Below are 22,287 nucleotides of genomic sequence, written 5' to 3'. Positions count from 1 at the left end.
ACCTCCATATTTATCCATGCCAGCCCCTGTGCCTGTAAAGGCCTTCCCTCCTTGTCATGTGATTAATTCCCACTCAGCCTTCAAGACTTCACTGCTCAGACATCTTCTGCACAGTAAAGAACGCCTTGCGCCCCTCCGTGCCCCCTACCCCCAGCAGAGCTGGGAGTCCCTCTCATCTCCACTATAGCTTAAACCACCTCTCTGGGCAAACCTGTATGATTAAACTAAGGCTTGGAGGCTTTTTCTGTAGAAGTCTAGATAGTATTTTAAGTAGGAAGTCAAGAAACACCTGGAGTAACAGGCAAATTTGGCCTCGGAATATGGAATGAAGCAGGGCACAGACTAATAGAGTTTTGCCAAGATAATGCACCGGTCATAGCAAACACCCTCTTCCAACAACACAAGAGAAGACTCTATACATGGACATCACCAGATGGTCAACACCGAAATCAGATTGATTATATTCTTTGCAGCCAAAGATGGAAAAGCTCTATACAGTTAACAAAAACAAGACCAGGAGCTGACTGTGGCTCAGATCATGAACTCCTTATTGCCAAATTCAGACTTAAATCGAAGAAAGTAGGGAAAACCACTAGACCATTTAGGTATGACCTAAATCAAATCCCTTATGATTATACAGTGGAAGTGAGAAATAGATTTAAGGGACTAGATCTGATGAGCACCTGATGAACTATGGATGGAGGTTCATGACATTGTACAGGAGACAGGGATCAAGACCATCCCCATGGAAAAGAAATGCAAAAAAGCAAAATGGCTGTCTGGGGAGGCCTTACAAATAGCTGTGAAAAGAAGAGAAGTGAAAACCAAAGGAGAAAAGGAAAGATATAAGAATCCAAATGCAGAGTTCCAAAGAATAGCAAGAAGACATAAGAAAGCCTTCCTCAGCGATCAATGCAAAGAAATAGAGGAAAACAACAGAATGGGAAAGACTAGAGATCTCTTCAAGAAAATTAGAGATACCAAGGGAACATTTCATGCAAAGATGGGCTCAAGAAAGGACAGAAATAGTATGGACCTAACAGAAGCAGAAGATATTAAGAAGAGGCGGCTAGAATACACAGAAGAACTATACAAAACACATCTTCATGACCAAGGTAATCATGATGGTGTGATTACCCATCTAGAGCCAGACATCCTGGAATGTGAAGTCAAGTGGGCCTTAGAAAGCATCACTACGAACAAAGCTAGTGGAGGTGATGGAATTCCAGTGGAGCTATTTCAAATCCTGAAAGATGATGCTGTGAAAGTGCTGCACTCAATATGTCAACAAATTTGGAAAACTCAGCAGCGGCCACAGGACTGGAAAAGGTCCGTTTTCATTCCAATCCCAAAGAAAGGCAATGCCAAAGAATGCTCAAACTACCGCACAAATGCACTCATCTCACATGCTAGTAAAGTAATGCTCAAAATTCTCCAAGCCAGGCTTCAGCAATATGTGAACCATGAATTCCAGATGTTCAAACTGGTTTTAGAAAAGGCAGAGGAACCAGAGATCAAATTGCCAACATCCGCTGGATCATGGAAAAAGCAAGAGAGTTCCAAAAAAACATCTATTTCTGCTTTACTGACTATGCCAAAGCCTTTGACTGTGTGGATCACAATAAACTGTGGAAAATTCTGAGAGAGATGGGAATACAGACCACCTGATCTGCCTCTTGAGAAACCTATATGCAGGTCAGGAAGCAACAGTTAGAACTGGACATGGAACAACAGACTGGTTCCAAATAGGAAAAGGAGTACGTCAAGGCTGTATATTGTCACCCTGCTTATTTAACTTCTATGCAGAGTACATCATGAGAAACACTGGATTGGAAGAAGCACAAGCTGGAATCAAGATTGCCGGGAGAAATATCAATAACCTCAGATATGCAGATGACACCACCCTTATGGTAGAAAGTGAAGAGGAACTAAAAAGCCTCTTGATGAAAGTGAAAGAGGAGGGTGAAAAAGTTGGCTTAAAGCTCAACATTCAGAAAATGAAGATCATGGCATCTGGTCCCATCACTTCATGGGAAACAGATGGGGAAACAGTGGAAACAGTGTCAGACTTTATTTTTTGGGGCTCCAAAATCACTGCAGATGGTGACTGCAGCCATGAAATTAAAAGACGCTTACTCCTTTGAAGGAAAGTTATGACCAACCTAGACAGCATATTGGAAAGCAGAGACGTTATTTTGCCGACTAAGGTCCGTCTAGTCAAGGCTATGGTTTTTCCCTGTGGTCATGTATGGATGTGAGAGTTGGACTGTGAAGAAAGCTGAGCGCCGAAGAATTGATGCTTTTGAACTGTGGTGTTGGAGAAGACTCTTGAGAGTCCCTTGGACTGCAAGGAGATCCAACCAGTCCATTCTGAAGGAGATCAACCCAGGGATTTCTTTGGAGGGAATGATGCTAAAGCTGAAACTCCAGTAGTTTGGCCACCTCATGCGAAGAGTTGACTCATTGGAAAAGACTCTGATGCTGGGAGGGATTGGGGGTAGGAGGAGAAGGGGACGACAGAGGATGAGATGGCTGGATGGCATCACTGACTCGATGGACATGAGTCTGAGTGAACTCCGGGAGTAGGTGATGGACAGGGAGGCCTGGCGTAGTGAAGTCGCTGTCTTGTCCAACTGTTTGCAACCCCATGGACTGTAGCCTACCAGGCTCCTCCGTCCATGGGATTTTCCAGGCAATAGTCCTATAGTAGATTGCCATTTCCTTCTCCAAGGGATCTTCCCAACCCAGGGCTCGAACCCAGGTCTCCCGCATTGTAGACAGACGCTTTACCCTCTGAGCCGGCGTGCTGCGATTCATGGGGTCACAAAGAGTCGGACACGACTGAGCGACTGAACTGAACTGAAGACAGTTTCTGTCACAAGTGCTGAACTTTACCATTAAGGAGTTAGTGGATGGGTGTGTCTATCCGCTAACAAAACTTTATTCACAAAACAGGCAGTGGACTGGGATTGGCCCAGGGGCTGCAGGTTGCTCACTACTGCCTTAAGCTTTCTCCCATCTTTGTGGAATTCTCGAGGCTCAGACCACGCCCTGCTCATTTTTGTGTCCCCAGTGCCTGGCAGGGTCCCTAGCAGGAAATATTTAGGGAAAGGAAGATCCAAGTAAATGTTTCAGACCTGCCACTTATCTTCTGTAAACTACGTGTTTTACAAACCTTTTTCAAAATCTCATAAATGGAAATAGATACTCCTGCTTTGTCTGCTGCAGATGGTGGTTGCGAGAACCCCATGAATAGTGCGTAGGAACGTGAAGCCCAGCACAAACGGAAGCGGTCTCACTGCTCACGTGATGCCACTACACACCTTTATCCTGTGAGTCTGAACCCGGGAGAGGGTCTATGATCTACCTGCCGTCGCTCCGCCCGTCTGATGGGTGGCGTGGGGCTTGGCCGCAGCCCACTCCCTGCCCTACCGCTTCGTCTAGCTCTGGGGACGACGCCCAGGGAGAGGCTCCTCAACCGTTTCTCCTCTCCCCATCACCCCACTCGCTTTGTCCTAGCTTCCAGATTCCATAGTTGTCCCCCCTCCCCACCCCGGGGCAGGTGTGAAACAGACTGTGTTTGAGACAGATGAATGGCTCGATGGCCTCTGAGGCCTCCCAGAGACTAGAGCAGGTTCTCTGGGTTAGAATCAACCGAGGTAGAAGCTGATGGCAGCCTGGTAGTGGATGGTGGGAAGGAGGACGGCATCACGGTTCCTAGGCTGGGAGACTGGATGGGATGACACTCATAACTGGCATCAAGAATTAAGGAAGGGGAAACGTCTGGAAGTGACTGGGGCTAGGGAGATCGTGAGCTTGGAACCAAATATGTCCGGTTTGAAATGCCCAGGGCTGTGAACAATACACCTCTGCAGGTAGCCAGACGCTGTGTTTCTGAATTACTGCCTGCAGATACGCACAGCGACAGATTAGTGCTACGGGCCACGTGCCAGCAGCTAGCTCTCAGAATAAATTAATGAAATGACTAGAATAGTACCACAAGAGCCAAGTAAGGAATACACTCACACATCACTGCCACAGGATATTGTAGGGGGAGCAGAGAGATAATAAAATCCCGACCGAGCCAACGCAAAACTCAGTCACCCTGCATCAGATTAAAAAAATAAGCACGCAGCAGGGTTATTACTGTGGCTGCCTGGAAGCAACCTGTTCAGAAATCAGAGAGAGGAGCTGAAACAAAAGAGCGAATAGAAGCCCATCAAAACAAGGAGTGGGGAAGGACTGTGTGCGTGGGGTCTCAAAAGGACTCAGGAGTATCCCAAGCCAGGCCCTGGGCTCCCTGCAGACAGGCAGGCAGGCCCTCTTAGGGGAACTCAGGACTAGGATGTAAGGAATTTCTCGTCATTTGTTCCCAGTACCAATGAGGAACAGTTGCAAATGATATATACATGAATATAAATCCAAGTGGCTCAGGTCATATAGATATATAATATATAAAACTTGTAATAATCACATTTTCACTCACTTTTCATTTTCTTTCTTCAAGAACAGAGAAAGAGCTGGTATGTGTCCTCTATTATGTTTGTCTTGGCAGAAAAAATAGCCGAGGAGCTGACCTACACTGTCTGTGCACCGTTCAAGCCCTGTGACCTGGCTCCCACCCCATGCGGCCTCTTCTCCTGCAGGGCCAGCCCGGGCCTTGCACCCCCTGCCCCCCAGACCAGCCAGGAATTTTCTGGAACTTCGGCCACCTCTGTGAAGGCTGGAAGTGCTAACCCCCTTACCTCTCTACAGTGCAAATGCCCCTCCTCACCAAGGCCCTCAGTGGCAACCCCTCTGCAGCGCAGACCCTACCTTCCCACTGAAAGTGGGCTGCGATTTCCCCTGTACTCCCAGCATGCTCTGTTCCAGGGGTTATACATATCCTCCTGCCAGTGAGACTAATTGTTCCTACAACCATCTCCTGCATCAGAATCTGAAGTTCCTGAGTCTATGTTTTGTCTCCCTCAGTAGCAAACCAGTACAATAAATATTCGTGGAGTGAGTGAACAGCCATCTTATCAGACACTTCCTCTTAATTGAGAGATATGCATCCATCAAGAATTAGTGTATTAGAAATTCTTGATTAAATCATATATAATAAAACTTGTTACAGCATACACTTGAGTAATAAAAATAACAGCAATAACCTAATAACATCTATGAAGCTTCCTACGAAGTAGACAGACCTTGTCCCTGCTCAGCAGACACACTCGCCCCCCTTTTCCCTGAAATCCACCCCTACTCCCTCTCAGGGCGTCTGTCTGATCTCAGTCAGGGCCTCCCCATTTCCTCCATCCTGCAGACAGACTCTCAGAACTTGGGATTCGGGGGCTCCAGGCACTAACCCCTGAATGGCCATCTATTCTGTTCCCAGCCTCCCTGCACCCTCATCCTGAGGGTTTCAGCTCAGCCGCTCTGATTCTGGGGTCACCTTCTGCAGAGGGGTGCCCCAGGCGCCGGGGAGGACCCTCCTCCCTGCTCCCCTCCTTCCGCAGGTCCACAGCTCCCTTCCATCTCTTATGCCAAGGGAGGAACCAGGCAACAGATGGTGACCCCAGCCCGCCTGCTCCCTCCACTCACAGGCATCTGAAGGCCGGACGGGTTTCCTAGGAAACTCAAGTGCCCCATACTGGTGATCCCCAGCCTCTCCCAAAGAGAGCACCAAGCAGAGAGGAGGAAGACAGAGGGGAAGACGAGACCGATGGGAAGGTGCAGGAGGAGCTCCATGCCTTCCTTCCAAGTTTCCCCAGTGAAGCTAGATGACTCACATCTCCCCTTCACCCCCACAAGCCGGCCACAGTCTCAGCATCTTCACAAAGCTTCGCTGCCCGTGCGACCCTCCCCCTCTCCCTTTCGGAGCCCTCCTGGGGCCTCAGGACTTGAGAGCCTAAGAAAGCACTCACCAGCCTGCTTCTTCATCTGCCTCTCCCCTGCCCAGGAGAGGAGACCCGCTTCCTCCCTGCGTGGGGTCCGACCAGTTGTCTTCTAGTATCTTCCAACAACTAAGGACACCTCGTATGTGGATTCAAGCCCCCTTCCCCCTCCTCCCTTCTCAGGGATGGAGGAGGGTGGTCTCCATCTGCTCGGTGGCTGTGCTGCCTGCCTGGCTCCCTGGCATTGTCAGAGGGAGCGATCTGGGGGGAGACAGGGGCTGTGTTTAACCTCTGAGAGGGCTCCCTTGGCGGCAGGGCCACTGGCAGATCTGGCCCCTCCTCGCCCTGCCTGAGGGCACGGGGTCTCAGCAGGAGTGGGGGATGGGGAGCAACAATATCAGGTGACCCCGATTCCCACCAGGGGAGGGGGCGGAGGGGGACACCTGGGTTTAGGATTAAGGATTTGGCTGAAAACAACTGTTTCCTGCCCAACACCCAGAACTAACCTATTGGTTGAAACCTAACCTCTTGGCTATTTATTAGGTTGGGAACAAGGGAAGGAGGGGCAGGAAAGGAGACAGGGGGAAGAGGCCTCTCCCTTGGGGTGCCCACCATGAGTATCAGGTGAGCTTCTCAGGCTCCCTCCAGGCTGCCAGGGGCCCAGAGCACGGGCAGGCGCCTTGGTGCTCACAAGCCCCCAGGCCGCTAGTGAAGGCTGCGCCCACCTGGCACGTGTCCCCCTTCTGGGCAGAAGGTGCAGGCCCCTCATTGCGGGGGCAGAGCTGGCTGGGACACTAAGTCAACAGAGGTTGGACAGGGAGACCAGCTGCGTGATTTTGGGTAGCTGATTTGCGTGGGTCTACCAAAAGCCTATTAACCTTCCGCTTACAATGGATCCTGGGTTATTTTTATTTATTTTTCCCCATCACCACAATCTTCAATGAATATCCCTCTACATATAATACAGAGGAAGTGGGGTGGCTGCCTTATCCTGTCTCTTTAACCCCACGCCAACTGGAACCTGAAATATATCTTCGCCTGGTATAGAGAGGCAGCCCGAAGGATAAGTGGCCAGTCCAACCCTGGACATCCCACCGCACAAGCCAGTAGTTGCTGGACACACTGGGAGGGATTGCATCGGTGCTACAATCCAACTGAGCCAGCTTTCTGACGTTCTCTGGGGCTGTGCATTTTCTCCACATTATTATTATTGCTTACTCGCTCATCCTCCAAGAGGCAGGACTAGGAAGCACATGTGGAATGGAAAAGGCTCTCAAATGTAGCCAGAGCCGCTGCCTGTTAGCTGGTCAGACTCTGCACAGGGGCTGCCTTCGACACAGTTGGTGGATGTCTGTGAATTTCCGTTATTCTGGCTCCGCTCACTGCCACTGCTCAGTGTTGACTGAGCTCTGTCTGACCAGGCTCCTTACAAAGACTAGCAGGTAAAACAGACTGTAGAGGAAACAGAAGTTAACAAGTAGGGTATGCAGATAGCCTCCAGCTTGGAGACACCAGCTAGAGGCACAGGCAACAGCCTTCCCTCAGTGGGGGGAGAAGTTCTGCCGCCTCCAGGGAGGACAAGGAGAGCCCCCACCTCTCCATAACTCAGGAGCCAGCTTCGCGTCTATCTCCCTGTTTTCCACCCTCAGGGAGAGAGTTTCACAGCAATTAGACACACATCTTTTTCACAGCTGGAGGGAGAGGAGAGAGGGCTTGTGAAGCTCCCCACCCCGCCAACGTGGGGGAGAAAACAGCAGGATAGCAGAGCTGGCCCCCTGCTGGCTGACGGCCTGTTAGCAGAGGCCAGAGAGAAGAGTAATCATAACCTACAGACACGATCCTGCGTGTGCAAGGGTGCAGCCCAAGGTCTAGGGAGGGTGAGGATGGACCCGGGTTCAGAGGAAAGATAGATACTGGAGACAGAAGGCCTGAAAGGGGGCTTGGATTTAGTATGAAAAGACCTAGGGTTCCTCAAAACATGAAACAGAGAATTACTGTATGCCCCAGCAAACCACTCCTGGGTATACACCAAAGAACTAAAAATATATGTCCACATGAGAACTTGTGCATAAATGCGTTCAGCAGCATAGCTGATCACAGACAAACAGTGGAAACAACCTGAACGTCTATCAGCTGAGGATGGATAAATAAAATGCAGTATATCTGTATATATAATGGAATATTATTTAACCACCAAAGAGGAATGATACAGAGAGACATGCTACAATGCGGATGAACCTTGAAAACACCACGCTAAGTAAAAGAAGCCAGACACAAACGACCACGTATTGTACCATTCCATTAATCTGAAATGTCTGAAATAGGCAAATCCACAGCAGTAGGAAACAGATTGATGATTGTCTAGGGGTAGAGGAAGACTGAGCTTCTCTGGTGGCTCAGATAGTAAACAATCTGCCTGCAATGCAGGAGACCCGGGTCAGGAAGATGCCCTGGAGAAGAGAATGGCTACCAAACCAGTATTCTTGTCTGGAGAACTCCATGGACAGAGGACCTAGTGGGCCATGGGATCGCAAAGAGTTGGACATAACTGAGTGACTAACCCTCACTCCCTGAGAGAAAGACCGTGGTCAGGGGGAAGAGGAGGGGCTGCTAATGGGTACAGGGCTTTTTGGTGAATGGAGAAGGTAATGAAAATGTTCTAAAATTAACTGTGGTAATTAGTGCCCAACTCTGTGAATATATTAAAAATCAGTGCATAATATTTTTTAAACTTATTTTTTATTGAAGCATAGTTGATATGCAAGCTGTGTATTTTATAATGGTGAATGGTATGGTATGTGAATTCTATCTCGATGAAACTATTGTTTAAAACATCAATGAGAAAAAAGGATTAATTATGTAAGAACTTGGAAGACCTTGTTAGAAAACTGTGATACTTCAATAAGGAAAATAAACGATTAAATTTATAAACGTAGCTTCAAATGTTCAAAGGAACTCAAGTTTATTAATGGACTCAAACAGATGATTATTAAAATTTATGAGATTTATAAAAAGAATTGTAAAATGTATCAGTTGAAAGATTTAAGAAAAAACTAGGTTTGGGGATCAGTATATTGAATATTGATTTTTTAAAAAAGACTTTGGGCTAACTCCTTGGATGCCACCCAGAACAAGTCAGAGTCTGCGTACCCCCTGCCTCCGCAGTAAGCTGCATAGCGCTGTGCAGACGGAGAGCCGCAAGAAGCGCGGCCGGAGGCCTCAGTCTCCATCTCGGCAGCTCCCTTGAAGGCTGGCGGCTGTGCCCCAGCCGGCTTGCTTCCAGACCCTCGCTTCCGCACTCCAGTCACCGGCCACTGCATTCCCAGGCTCCCTGAGCGGGCTGTCTGCTTGCAGCCAGGCCCCTGTCCATCTGAGGAGCTACCATCTGGACCCATCTGTTCACCATGTCACTCATGTTAAGCTGCTTACTCCACCCTCTCTTTGTGGGATTCCAGGCCCAGTTTCAACAGACCAGGGTTCTAAAGCCATTTGAAAACCACAGGATGAGCTCAAGCAGGAAAGAAAAGGATGGGGGCAGGGGAGCAGGAAGGCTGTTTGAAGAAGCTTGGGGTGGGGAAAGGAGGACGGACCTCCAGCCCCTTCACTGACTGTGAGCTTTTTGGGGCCGAGGGCGGTGTCTTCTCCTTCTTTCCTATACTCTTCATAGAAATGAGCACCAGATGAAAGCAGAACAGGACCAACTGGGAACATGCAGCCCGGGGGAAACATGCCAGACAGGGATTCCGAGCCACAGCCTCAGGAGGAAGGGATGTGCTGTGATCCGTCTGGCTCAGGAAGGGGGTGCAGGCTTGGGAGCCACATACCCGAGGTTCCCTCTCACCTCACAGTTCAGCAATCTGTTTACCCTCTCTCTCTGTCAGAGCCTTAGCTTGCTTGTCTTTGAATGGGATAATACACGTTTATTATAATATTATTGTGATTATTAATCAAGTGAGTTGATTTAATTCATTTTAAGTGAATTAATGGGCTAATGCATTTGTATGGCATCTAATGGGCTTCCCTTGTAGCTCAGTTGGTAAAGAACCGGCCTGTAATGCAGGAGACCCACGTTCAACCCCTGGGTTGGGAAGATCCCCTGGAGAAGGAAATGGCGACCCACTCCAGTATTCTTGCCTGGGAAATCCCATGGACAGAGGAGCCTGGGGTGGCAAGAGTCAGACACGACTTAGCAACTAAACCACCACCACGATAGCATCTAAGGCAAGGCCTGGCCCAAACTTGACTTTCAAAAGCTGTTGGTTATTTCTTCTTCCCCACATGTGACAGATGGTACAATGCTTTGCTACATGGCTTTGGACAAGCTGGACTTTCGACCCTAGCTGTGTCTTATAGACCTACAAAATACACAGTGCCTGTGCTAGTAACCATAACCTAGCTCTGGGGCGTGGAGAAGGCAATGGCGACCCACTCCAGTGTTCTTGCCTGGAGAATCCCGGAGACGGAGGAGCCTGGTGGGCTGCCGTCTATGGGGTCGCACAGAGTCGGACACGACTGAAGCCACTTAGCAGCAGCAGCAGCAGCTCTGCGGCCAAGGAATCATTACCCTCTGGTCGTACAGTCATCTGCGTAAGTGCTGTCTACTGTGGACCAGACAGAAGGGCAGCTCCTGTGAGATTCCAGAGCAGCCAAAGCAGCCCTTTGCTTCCCTCTCTCCTGCCTCAACCCTGCGCTGTGAACCAAAGCGCTAGGAGCTCCTGGAGACCACTCCCCCACCCCCATTCCGCCCCTGCTCCCCCAGCCTCTTCCACCAGTGGCCCCACGCCCCATGACATCAACCATGCCAGGCGGGAGTCGACCTGAAAGGAGCCGGGTCCGTTCTTCTGAGGCTTCCATCCTGCTGTCAATACTGGCCTAGCTGCTGATATTCCAAGGATAGCATGTCCCTGGCTGCATTTTTAAGGCTCCTGTCTGACATGACAGGGAGGCGCAGGGAGGAAAGGACCAAGACAGCAGGAGGGAGCGGCATCTGTTCCCTCCCCTCCCTCCAGCCCTCTGCATTTACATCCAACTCAGACACTGGTCTGGGTCCAACTTCCGTCCTGGCAGGCTTCTGCAGGCTGGAGATGTGAAAATACAGGAGCGTGGAGGAGGGGGTGTGGGACAGACAGGGGACGGCGGTTCCCTGTGTTATGAGATGTGCTGTTTGTCTAGGGGTCTGCGGCTGAGTGCTGGCTATGATGCTTACGCCAAAGACACTGCCCGCTCCAGTGGTGGAGGGGAAAGCCGCCTTAACGCTCCCAGTGAGTGCACACACCTGTGTGTGGCAGGGCCTCTCTTTGCTGTAGTCTCTAGTCCTCCCATTAGAATCAGAAACTCACGGAGTGACACGCTGTCTCAAACCCAGCAGCCCCACCTCCGCTATACAGGTGGGTTCAGCAGGGCGGCAGAAAGGCTGGGGGGTGGTGTAGACGTGAGTGCATCGTGTCCACAGAGATGAGGCAGACGGCACACGCCACTGAGGGGGCCAGCTCTCCCTGCGGTCACCGGTGGCTCCACACCCAGCCCTGCACACCTCAGCACCCAGGAGAGGGTGGTAAGCATGGGTGCTGTCTCAGGGGCCCGGAGTTGGTCCTGGGGAGGAGAGTTCCCAGTGAAGCCCCACGGCCCGCCCCCGATCATCTCCCAGCCTGGCCAGGGAGGCCTGCTGCAGTGTTTTTGGAGGGAGAAGGCCCAGCACCTGGCAGGGAGGCTGAGGGGTGTGAATGCAATTAACCAAATGACGCCATCTGAGACCCCGAAGGCCTGGGGAGGCTGATGGTTCCTCTGCCTGCGTCAGAGGGCAGGTGTCCGCTCTGAGCGCCCGGCAGGCCCGGGAGCTGAGGCACCGAGGGAGGGAGAGGTTAGTCTGAGGGGGCAGGTGCTCACGCTGGCCTGGCGGAGGGGGAGGGCGGAGGGGGCGTGTGCGGCCGCAGACCCGGGGCGGCCCCAGATGGCTGTGGCCCGGAACAAGAGGAAAGCAGAGAGGAGGAGGGCAGACAGACAGATGACTTCCTCATCTGAGGCCTCCCAAGCGGAGACACAAAATCAGATTTCTACCTAGAACCTGGCTAGAGTCCTGCTCAGAATCATCTGTGCAGCCCCGCCCACCCTGAGAACGCTCCGCAGCCCCGAAGTCAAACGGCCAGCTGCGTGGTCCCAGCGCTGCAGGATGGCTGGGGTTTCCATCCGGGCGCGGGCGCTTTCTCAGCCGTGAGCGCTGAGCACACTCCTTCACCTGTCGTCGTGACACCCGTAAAACGTGGTAACAATGTGCGCCGTTTCACAGAGTTGCCGTGCGGAGGATTACAGGGAACACGCCAAGCGCGGGCCGGGGAGCCCTCCGGGGCTGATTCAGGCAAGGCTGACTGTTACCATCCTCTAAAGAGCCTGCTCAGTCCTCCTCCTCTCAGAACTTCCTGGGCCCTCAGTAGCCACAGTGTGTACTCTTATTTTCTTCTTTTTTTAAGTTTCCCAGTCAATCTGAAATTCCTCTGATCCTTTGACCTTTCATGATGCCTCAGACTGGAGGAGGCGGTGTGGTGTCCCAGCAAGAAAAATAGCTCACAATCCAGGACATCTGAGTCCCAATATGAGCTCTGTTAGGAATTCATTTTGTGGGTGTTAGAGAAATAACTTCTTGAGCCTCAGTTTATCCATCAATCAAATGGGAATGCTGACACCAGCCTTGCCCTCATCCCAGAACTTTCATGAAAGTCAAATGACACAACTAATCTAAACAAATGCACTATAAAAATAAAAGCTCTGAACCAATATTAGGCTTGCAGATGAGACTGGAATTTGTCCAGACGTATGAACTAGAACAGGTTTGCCCTGCATCAGGCAGGCTGCGGCAGGGTGGGACTCCAGCTGCCAGTCAGATGGACTGCTGGACAAGAACCCTGCTATCATCAGAGAAGCGGGTTCCTCAGGGAGGGATCTGGCTGGGCAACCCTGAATGTGTGCGCCCAGCGAGGAGAGCGCACAGAGATAGAAAGTAGGGAGGGTGCAAGTACCAAGAGAGGGGGCACAGCAACCCAAAGCTGGACCAGCCCCTGATTCTGCACACACCTGGGGTCTGTTCCTATGCTGTGCCACAGATACTTATATGCCCGTTATAATAACCTGCGCATTATTTTTGCAACCAGAGTCCTCCAAATACAAAGCAAAAAACCCTGGTGTCCCCCTGCTACTGCCAGTATGTTTAAGTTCAGTCTTTAGTAACAACGATCAGGTGCCAAAGTCCTGTGGTCAGATGGGTGTCCCAGGTGGTCCCTGAAACCTGACACTGTTCTAGGGCAAGCTGCAGATCTAGAAGAACCCCCACAGAAACTAACTTCATAAAACAGGTATATCCGAGCCACTGCTGCTATGAAAAATAGTAACTTTCATATACTGAATACCTGCTGCTGCTGCTAAGCCGCTTCAGTCGTGTCCAACTCTGTGCGACCCCACAGAAGGCAGCCCACCAGGCTCCCCCATCCCTGGGATTCTCCAGGCAAGAACACTGGAGTAGGTTGCCATTTCCTTCTCCAATGCATGAAAGTGAAAAGTGAAAGTGAAGTTGCTCAGTCGTGTCTGACTCTTAGCGACCCCATGGGCTGCAGCCCACCAGGCTCCTCCATCCATGGGATTTTCCAGGCAAGAGTACTGGAGTGGGGTGCCATTGCCTTCTCCAGAATACCTACTCTAAGCCTACTATATGCCAGGCACAGTGTAGGGCTCCTTTATGTTTCATCTTGACCACAAGATATTCCTTGTTACCCCCATGTAGACAGCTAGAGTGGCTTGAAAGGAGAGCTGGATTTTGTCCAGAGCCCAAATCCATGTTATCAGCATGTCCCATTCCTAACTTTCAGCTCCCTCCCTGCCTGCATCCTCCCAGCCCAAATCCCCAACTCTTTCTGGGAGGAAGGCAGACGTCTGAAAATGGAACTGGAGCAATGAGGCAGAGATACCCCCACTCAAGAATGGGGAAACGCTTCTCTGTTCAGGACAGACTGCCTCAGCCCAGAAGCCTCCAGGCTGCTTGTTTGTGGTTCAGTGCCAATTACTCCTTGGTTAAAACTGTAGCCCTTAGCTCTTGCATGTCCTCCTCTGACATTCCTGCCTGGAGACTGAAACAGGAGCTGCCAGGAGCAGCAGCAAATTTTATCCCAGAATGGAACAATGCAGACCCTGGACACGGTGTGGCTTCAGGGACGTCAGCTTCAGCCACGAACCATGCCCTGGACAGCTGTCCATCCACCAGGGCACCCGCCCACCCAGAGAAGGGGTTCTCACAAGGGCCCCCATATGCTGGTGCTGTCATTCAGGAGGCTCCCCGGTTGCAGAGGCCAGGCTAAGGGGGGTGTGGGCCACAAACACAGCTGTTCCCCAGTTTTTCAAATGAGGTGAACAGCCAGGACAATATGCAGGGCTAACGCCGGCTCACTACATCTGCTGGAGAAAGAGAAACAAGAGCTTCCCCAAAGTCAGCCTCCCGGCCAAGGCCAGCCTTGCAGTCTGGCTCTGTAGCTCACTATGGGGAGGAGGATGGAGCTGTCCCTCAGAAGATTCCAGAGCCAGAAACCTCTCATCAAAGAGAAGGGGCAGGAGGCAAGAAATTCCCCCCACCCCGCCCCGGAGCCAGGGAGCCAGGCACTCACGGTCTCTGCCTCATTCAGCCTCCTTCCTGGAACGCCAGAGGGGGCTCCCTTCCCGGCTGCAGAGGCAAGGAAAACTCCAGCGTCCCAAACTGCACATAAGTCAATCAACCTGTCACAAAGCAAACACAAAGAAGAACCCCAGGGTCACTCAAGGAAAGAAAGAGAAAAGGCTTTGTGCTTTGTAGCTTGTTCATTCACTGGGAAATTACATCTTTGTCTACACTCGTTTGCACAGTTTCACATAGCATAAGAGCATCTTTGTTCACAGAAATTCAAAGCACTCTGCAAGAAATGGGAGAGATTCTGCAAGGTGCCTAAGCGTGCTGGACTCTGGGGAAGGAAGGTCGTCTCTCTCTCTCTCTCCATAAGATCATTATTGTGACCTGACACCATAATCAAATTGCAGAATCCTTAGTCACCTAAAGGAGGGAAACCATATCTCAGAAGAATTTCTCCTACACCCAAGGGAGAATTTACCCAATAATTATCTCATTAATTTTCTTACTTAAGTATTATGTTTTTCTTCCCCATCTACAGATAATCAAACTGAGTTCATCATAAATAAATTGTACATTAAAAGGAGGCCTGATTTTGGTGGTAGGAGACATGGGTTTTAGGTCCTAGCTTTTTGTATTATTTAGGGCGGGGTCACAGAGAGTAGGACACGACTGAGCGACGTGTAACTAATTTTCCTCATCTGTAAAATGGGGAGAAGGTACAGGACAGTGCAGCAGATCGCCAGACCATTAGCTGACGTTTCAAATGTTCAGGTCCCAGGTCTGATCCTTCGGGGCAATCATTTAGCCCTTCTCAGTACAGATAACATACCTCAGTCATTTGCTTTAACACTAAGATGTGTCGGTAGGAAACGGTAGCATCCGCCTGTGTGGAGGGGAATGTGGCAATATCTATCAAAATAAGTGTGCATTTCCTTTTTGGCCCAGCAGTCTCAGTTCTAGGAATCTTTTCAAAATACATCCTGTATGATGCCCATGTTGTGACCTTGAGGATTACTGTTAAGTGAAAAAAACCATGGTAGGAAAAAGTGTGTTTAATATGCTATCATTTAAGAAAGGGGAACAAATGCATATATATATATATTCTGAAAAGACAAGAAAAAGATAAAGCATAAAATAAAATTTAAAGGACCTATAGGGAAAGGGAAGAATAATGTGGAGGGAACAGGGGCACTGAATACATCTTGTTTTGCGGATTTGCTTTGAAACATGTCAGTATTTGACATAATAATAAGGCACTATATTTTTTAAAGACATTCCTAAAATGAAAGTGTAGCAAATGAGTCTATGTGTCCAGTTGGTTGGTATAGCTACACATAGAGAAACTCAAATATGGCAGTTTGGCTGTATATCATTAGAGGGATACACCTTAATAAAAAGAACCGCCCCATCCCTCATCCCCCCACCCAATACCCTAAATTGTTTTCCGTAATCATATTATTGATGAAGATATGGTGTTTTAATTGTTGTCATTCTGAGACTTTTGTATGTATATTGTGGGATAAACCAAATGAGTAATAATATTTATATTACTGAAAAATAAAGAGTTTCTTGTTGAAAGAAGAAATAAATGTGAGCTTGATGAGATCAAGTTAAAATTTTGTAGTCCTGAGTGTGAACTGGAGTATCAGGATGAGCTCCATGTTTTACCTACATCCATACACACACACACACACACACACACACACACACACACACACACACACACACACACACTTCCTAGCCAGGCCTAGAAACGAGGATTGTCCTAAAAGGAATGGGTATGCCCAGAATCAGATCATGAACTCTATGTACATCCCCTAAAGGAATCAGGCTATCTTGGAGGAAGGTCTGATACAGCAAATGTGTAAGTTGAGTCTAGAACACCTTGTCACATCAGAAAAGCAAACAAAGTGTTAATGATTTCTAGAACATTTCTAGAGTTACACCAAAAAGATTCAGAAGCTACCCAGCCTAGGATGTCCCTGGTTAAGTTGAGAATTAAAACAAATCATGGCTACAATAGGTTGAAACATAACAAACGTGTTTAAATCTTACAAATCCCCAATAAGATTCTTTAAAACCCCAGATAACCCATGAGTCACCTTTTAGGGATGCTAGGAACATAGTTCATCATTTTAAAATCTGGTCAATAAAGCAAAAGGGGGAGGAGTGGGTAGCATCATTGCTGAGACAAGGCTGGCCTTGTACTAATCGTTGTTGAAGAGAGTGATTGATACATCAGGTCCATTATAGTACTCTCTCCTGGTTGTAAAACATTTTCAAAATAAAGGTAAACTTTAAATGATAGAACAGGTTGAGAAATGAGAAATCTTAGAATGCTAATTCTTGAAACTTTAGAACCATAGTTATTTAATCCTAACAATAATGCTATATGGTAGCCAAGGATACAGACATTATTATCCCCACTTTGCACTGCAAGAAATAAGTGTAAACAATCCTTTGAGTCAGGATTCAAGTGCACACATTCTTATTCCAAAGTTCACTATTTAACAGTTGCTTCTTTAATATTCTCATCTTTTATATCTGCATTAATAAAATTTTCATTGCCTACATGAGGTTAACAGGAGCTACCATGAGAAAAGTCCTTGGAAAACAAATCTTTGTATATATATCTTTCTGTCACTTGAAAATTGAGGACCAGATTTGTCCTATGTAGTTGTTGTGAGGATCCAGTGGGAACTGTGATTTGAAGATGGACAGATATCAAGAGAGAGAAACAGAGAACCCTTAAAGACGACTGAGATTACAATTACCCCAACGCCTTTACCATCACTCACAGGACGTGAGGGTTAAATGAGAAATGAGGCTTTGAACTCAGGATATAGACTCTCCAGCTGACCCAGGAATAGGATGGTCCTCGATACCTGATGCTCTGGAGACGATCAGGGATCAAAAAGATACCTGACACCCTGCAGACTGCAAAAAAAGTGGCTTGGAGTCACAGGTGGGTGGGGTCCCTGGTCAGGCTGCTGGGCATCTTGGGCACTGCCTCCAGATTCCAGAAGGCCAGACACCTGCTGGGTTCCCTGAATGAGGCCCGGGCTGGAGGGAGTGCGGTGGGCAGTGGAACATGGCTTTCTAGGGACAAGAAGGCAGAGCATGTCAGACACGGGGAGAGTGCCTGGGGCTGCTCACCAGCTCCAAACTGCTCTCTCTTGGCATCTGTAATCCTAGTGTCTGCCTGGAGAGGACTCACAGGTCTCTTCTCAGCAAATGTTTATTCCCAGATTGTCCTTCCCTCTCCCACAGAAGAACAGTGTGTCTCTAGCACTTTTTACCTTGGAATTTCATGATACTATAAGTGCCTATTTCTGGAGAAGTACAAAGTCAGGCTCCTCCTGGATCCTGGTTCCCGTGTCCCAAAGAAGGCAGAGCGCCGATGTTTCTGAACTGTGGTGCTGGAGAAGACTCTTGAGAGTCCCTTGGACAGCAAGGAGATCAAACGAGTCCATCCTAAAGGAGATCAGTCCTTAATGTTCACTGGAAGGACTGATGCTGAAGCTGAAGCTCCAGTACTTTGGCCACCTGATGCAAAGAACTGACTCATTGGAAAAGACCCTGACACTGGGAAAGATTGAAGGCGGGAGGTGAAGGGGGCTACAGAGGATGAGACAGTTGGATGGCCTCATCGACTCAATGAACATGAGTTTGAACAAACTCCAGGAGATAGTGAGGGAGAGGGAACCCTGGTGTGCTGCAGTCTGTGGGGTTGCAAAGAATCAGACACAACTGAGCGACTGAACAATTCCCTGAGATATTTAGTCTGAGCTCAGAGAACAAGGACTTTCTCTGTCTCTTGCTTGAGGTTCTTTCTTAAACATTTAAAAAGCTACTTTGTACTCTGAACAGGTAATCTTTTCACATGATATAAAACCCCAAAGTTACAAGGGCTCACAGTAAAAGTAGAGCGTATATAAGGAAACTTCCTTCCCGAGACCGTCTGCAGGTTCCCAGTCCTACTGAGAACCTCTCCTCTGCCAGCTTCTTCTAACAGTGTTTTGTATATCCTCCCATAGACTTTCTACGTATACATAGATACACTTTAAAAATTATAGCATACTATACATATTTTCTTCAAACTTGTCTTTTTCAGTTAATATCTTAGGTATCTTTCAATATTCATTTGTATGAAACTGCCTTATTACAGCTGTATATAGCAGCTGTATAGTATTCTACTGTATGAAAAAAAATATATAATAATCCTCTACTGATAGACACTTAGAATGTTTGTAATCACTGAACGTGGAAAATTGCTGTGATACATTATCTTTGGATAAATATGATTTCTCTTATTTGTAAGATTATTTTTAGGATAAATTCTCAGATGCAGAATTCCTAGGCCAAAGGTAATGTGGCTAAATTGTTCTCCATGAAAGTGCACAACTTAAACTCCCATGAGCAATTTATAAAAGTTCCTGCTTCCCATTTCTTCTCCAACATGCTATGTTATTATTATTTTTAACCTTTGACCATCACATGCCCACAAATTGGCATCCCTTTGTGGTTCTTTTATTATAAGTGAGGTTCAGCAATTTTATTTTCTTTGAATTATTGTATTCTTTGCCCATTTCTCTACTGGGTAGTTGGTTTATTCTTGTCAGTTTGAAGGAACGCTTTATACTTTTTTTCTTAGAACACAGATTTTTAAAATTCAAAATTATATGGAGTTTACTTGTACAGAAAGATTTTTTAAAAATTAAAGATTCCTTTCTTATAATTTCCATATTAATGGTTATCTAATACCATATTAGTATGTTAAATTTACTATAACATTTTCAGCCAGTAGCCTGTTTATGTATATCTGTTTCTTTAACTTCTACAGTGTTGTGTTGATCTCTGTCATACAGCAACGTGAATCAGCCATAATTATACATCTCTCCCCTTCCTCCCTCTCCTCCCCAGCCCATTCCTGCAGGTCATCCCAGAGCGCCAGGCTCGGCTCTGTCTGCTACACAGCAACTTCTCACCAGCTGTCCGCCTTACACCTGATGGCGCATATATGCGGGTACTACTTTCTCCTTTCGTCCCCTTCCCTTCCTCCCTCACTGTGTCCACGAGCCCACTCTCTACACCCGCATCTCCATTCCTTCCCTGCAAATAGGTTGGTCAGTACAATTTTTCTAGATTCCATATATGTGTGTTAATACATTTGTTTTTCTCTTTCTGACTGACTTCACTCTGTCCACCTCACTAGAACTGACTCAGATTTGTTCTTTTCTATGGTTCATATTCCATTGTATAAATATACCACATCTTTATCCATTCGTCTGTCACTGGACATCTAGGTTGCTTCCCTGTCCTGGCCATTGTAAACAGAGCTGCTGTGAACACTGGGGTACATGTCTTTTTCAATTTATGCTTTTCTCAGGGTATATAGGCCCAGTAGTGGGGTTACTGGGTCATATGGTAGATTTCTACTTTTCTTTTTTTTTTTAAGAAATCTCCATACTGTTCTCTGTAATGGCTGTATCAGTTTACATTCCCACCAACAGTATGGGAGGATTCCCTTTTCTCCACATCCGCTCCAGCACTGACTGGTCACAGATTTTTTGATGATGGCCATTCTGAATGGTGGAGGTGATACCTCACTGTAGTTTTGATTTGCATTTCTCTAATGAGGAAAGCTATGACCAACTAGATAGCATATTAAAAAGCAGAGACATTACTTTGCCAACAAAGGTCCGTCTACTTCAAGGCTATGGTTTTTCCAGTGGTCATGTATGGATGTGAGAGTTGGACTATAAAGAAATCTGAGCCCTGAAGAATTGATGCTTTTGAACTGTGGTGTTGGAGAAGACTCTTGAGAGTCCCTTGGACTGCAGGGAGATCCAACCAGTCCATCCTAAAGGAGATCAGTCCTGGGTGTTCATTGGAAGGATTGATGTTGAAGCTGAAACTCCAATACTTTGGCCACCTGATGTGAAGAGTTGACTCACTGGAAAAGACCCTGATGCTGGGAGGGACTGGGGGCAGGAGGAGAAGGGGACGGCAGAGGATGAGATGGCTGGATGGCATCACCGCCTCGATGGACATGAGTATGGGTAAACTCCAGGAGTTGGTGATGGACAGGGAGGCCTGGCGTGCTGCGATTCATGGGGTCGCAAAGAGTTGGACACGACTGAGCGACTGAACTGAACTGAACTGAACTGAATTCATAATAACCCCCACAGATGGAAACAATCCCAGTATTTTTTTTTCTTCCCTTGGCTATCTATTTTACATATATTTTGGGGGGCTCCAAAATCACTGCAGATGGTGATTGCAGCCATGAAATTAAAAGACGCTTACCCCTTGGAAGAAAAGTTATGACCAACCTAGATAGCATATTCAAAAGCAGAGACATTACTTTGCCGACTAAGGTCCGTCTAGTCAAGGCTATGGTTTTTCCTGTGGTCATGTATGGATGTGAGAGTTGGACTGTGAAGAAGGCTGAGCGCCGAAGAATTGATGCTTTTGAACTGCGGTGTTGGAGAAGACTCTTGAGAGTCCCTTGGACTGCAAGGATATCCAACCAGTCCATTCTGAAGGAGTTCAGCCCTGGGATTTCTTTGGAAGGAATGATGCTAAAGCTGAAACTCCAGTACTTTGGCCACCTCGTGTGAAGAGTTATCTCATTGGAAAAGACTCTGATGCTGGGAGGGATTGGGGGCAGGAGGAGAAGGGACGACAGAGGATGAGATGGCTGGATGGCATCACTGACTCGATGGGCGTGAGTCTGAGTGAACTCCAGGAGCTGGTGATGGACAGGGAGGCCTGGCGTGCTGCAATTCATGCGGTCGCAAAGAGTCGGACACGACTGAGCGACTGAACTGAACTGAATATAATCCCAGTATCTTTTAAAGGATGAAAGGTTAAACAAACAGCAGTATGTCCACATCATAGAGCACTACCCAGCAATAAAAAAGAAATAATTATTGAAACATGCAATAACTTGGACAAATCTCCACTAAATTAAGCTGAGTGAAAAAAGTCAACCCAAATGGTTAAATATTGTGTAATTCCACTCATATAACATTTTGGAAATGACAAAAATTATAGAAACAGAACAGATTACTGGCTGCCATGGGTTAAGAAAGGGGGTTTGTGATAGGAAAAGATGGGTGTGTCTACAAAAGGTTAACAAGACAGATCTCTGTACTGAGAGAAATGTTTTTATCTTGACAGCACATTGTCAGTATCCTAGTGTGATATTATACTACAGTTTTGCAAGGTGTTACTACTGAGGGAAACTGGGAAAAGCACAGGGTTTCCCAGGAGGCCCAACGGTAAAGAATCCGCCTGCCAATACAGCAGACACAGGAGACATGGGTTCGATCCCTGGGCCAGGAAGATCCCCTGGAGAAGGAAATGGCAACCCATTCAAGGATTCTTGCCGAGAGAATTCCACGGACAGAAGAGCCTGGCAGGCTTCAGTTCAAAGGACTGTAAACAGTCGGACATAACTGAGCACCTACCGTCAAAGCATATAAAGGATCTCTCTGTATTATTTTCTTTGACTGCATATGAACCTATAATTGTCTCAAATAAAAAATATAATTAAAGTAGTTTTTAGTTGATTCTCTTCGTATTTCACATAATAATATCATCTGTAAATAATTGTAATGTTATTTTCTCCTTTCCAACTTTTATGCCTCATTTCCTTCTTTCGGCAGATTCAACTTAATGTTGGGCATTGGAAAAACAAATTGGGAAGAAAAATCTGCTACCACATAAAGTAATGCAAACTGGATAGAAATATCTTTTTAA

At 47.6% G+C, this 22,287-nt stretch overlaps 1 protein-coding gene across 15 annotated transcripts in view; it reads right to left on the bottom strand.

Annotated features, from left to right (window-relative positions):
- The window catches only part of NFASC (neurofascin), a 202,273-nt gene that overhangs the window by 86,690 nt on the left and 93,296 nt on the right, over positions 1-22,287 (bottom strand). For all 15 annotated transcript variants that reach the window (XM_018060022.1, XM_018060028.1, XM_018060032.1 and 12 more), the window contains exon 2: positions 14,522-14,630. In XM_018060022.1, coding sequence (XP_017915511.1) covers positions 14,522-14,630 — 109 coding nt within the window. The remainder of the gene's footprint in view (positions 1-14,521; positions 14,631-22,287) is intronic.

The sequence above is a fragment of the Capra hircus genome, chromosome 16, assembly GCF_001704415.2.
Source record: "Capra hircus breed San Clemente chromosome 16, ASM170441v1, whole genome shotgun sequence".
Classification (NCBI taxonomy): Eukaryota; Metazoa; Chordata; class Mammalia; order Artiodactyla; family Bovidae; genus Capra; species Capra hircus.
Note: the sequence above shows the minus strand (reverse complement) of the source record. Positions and strands in the feature narration are given on the sequence as shown.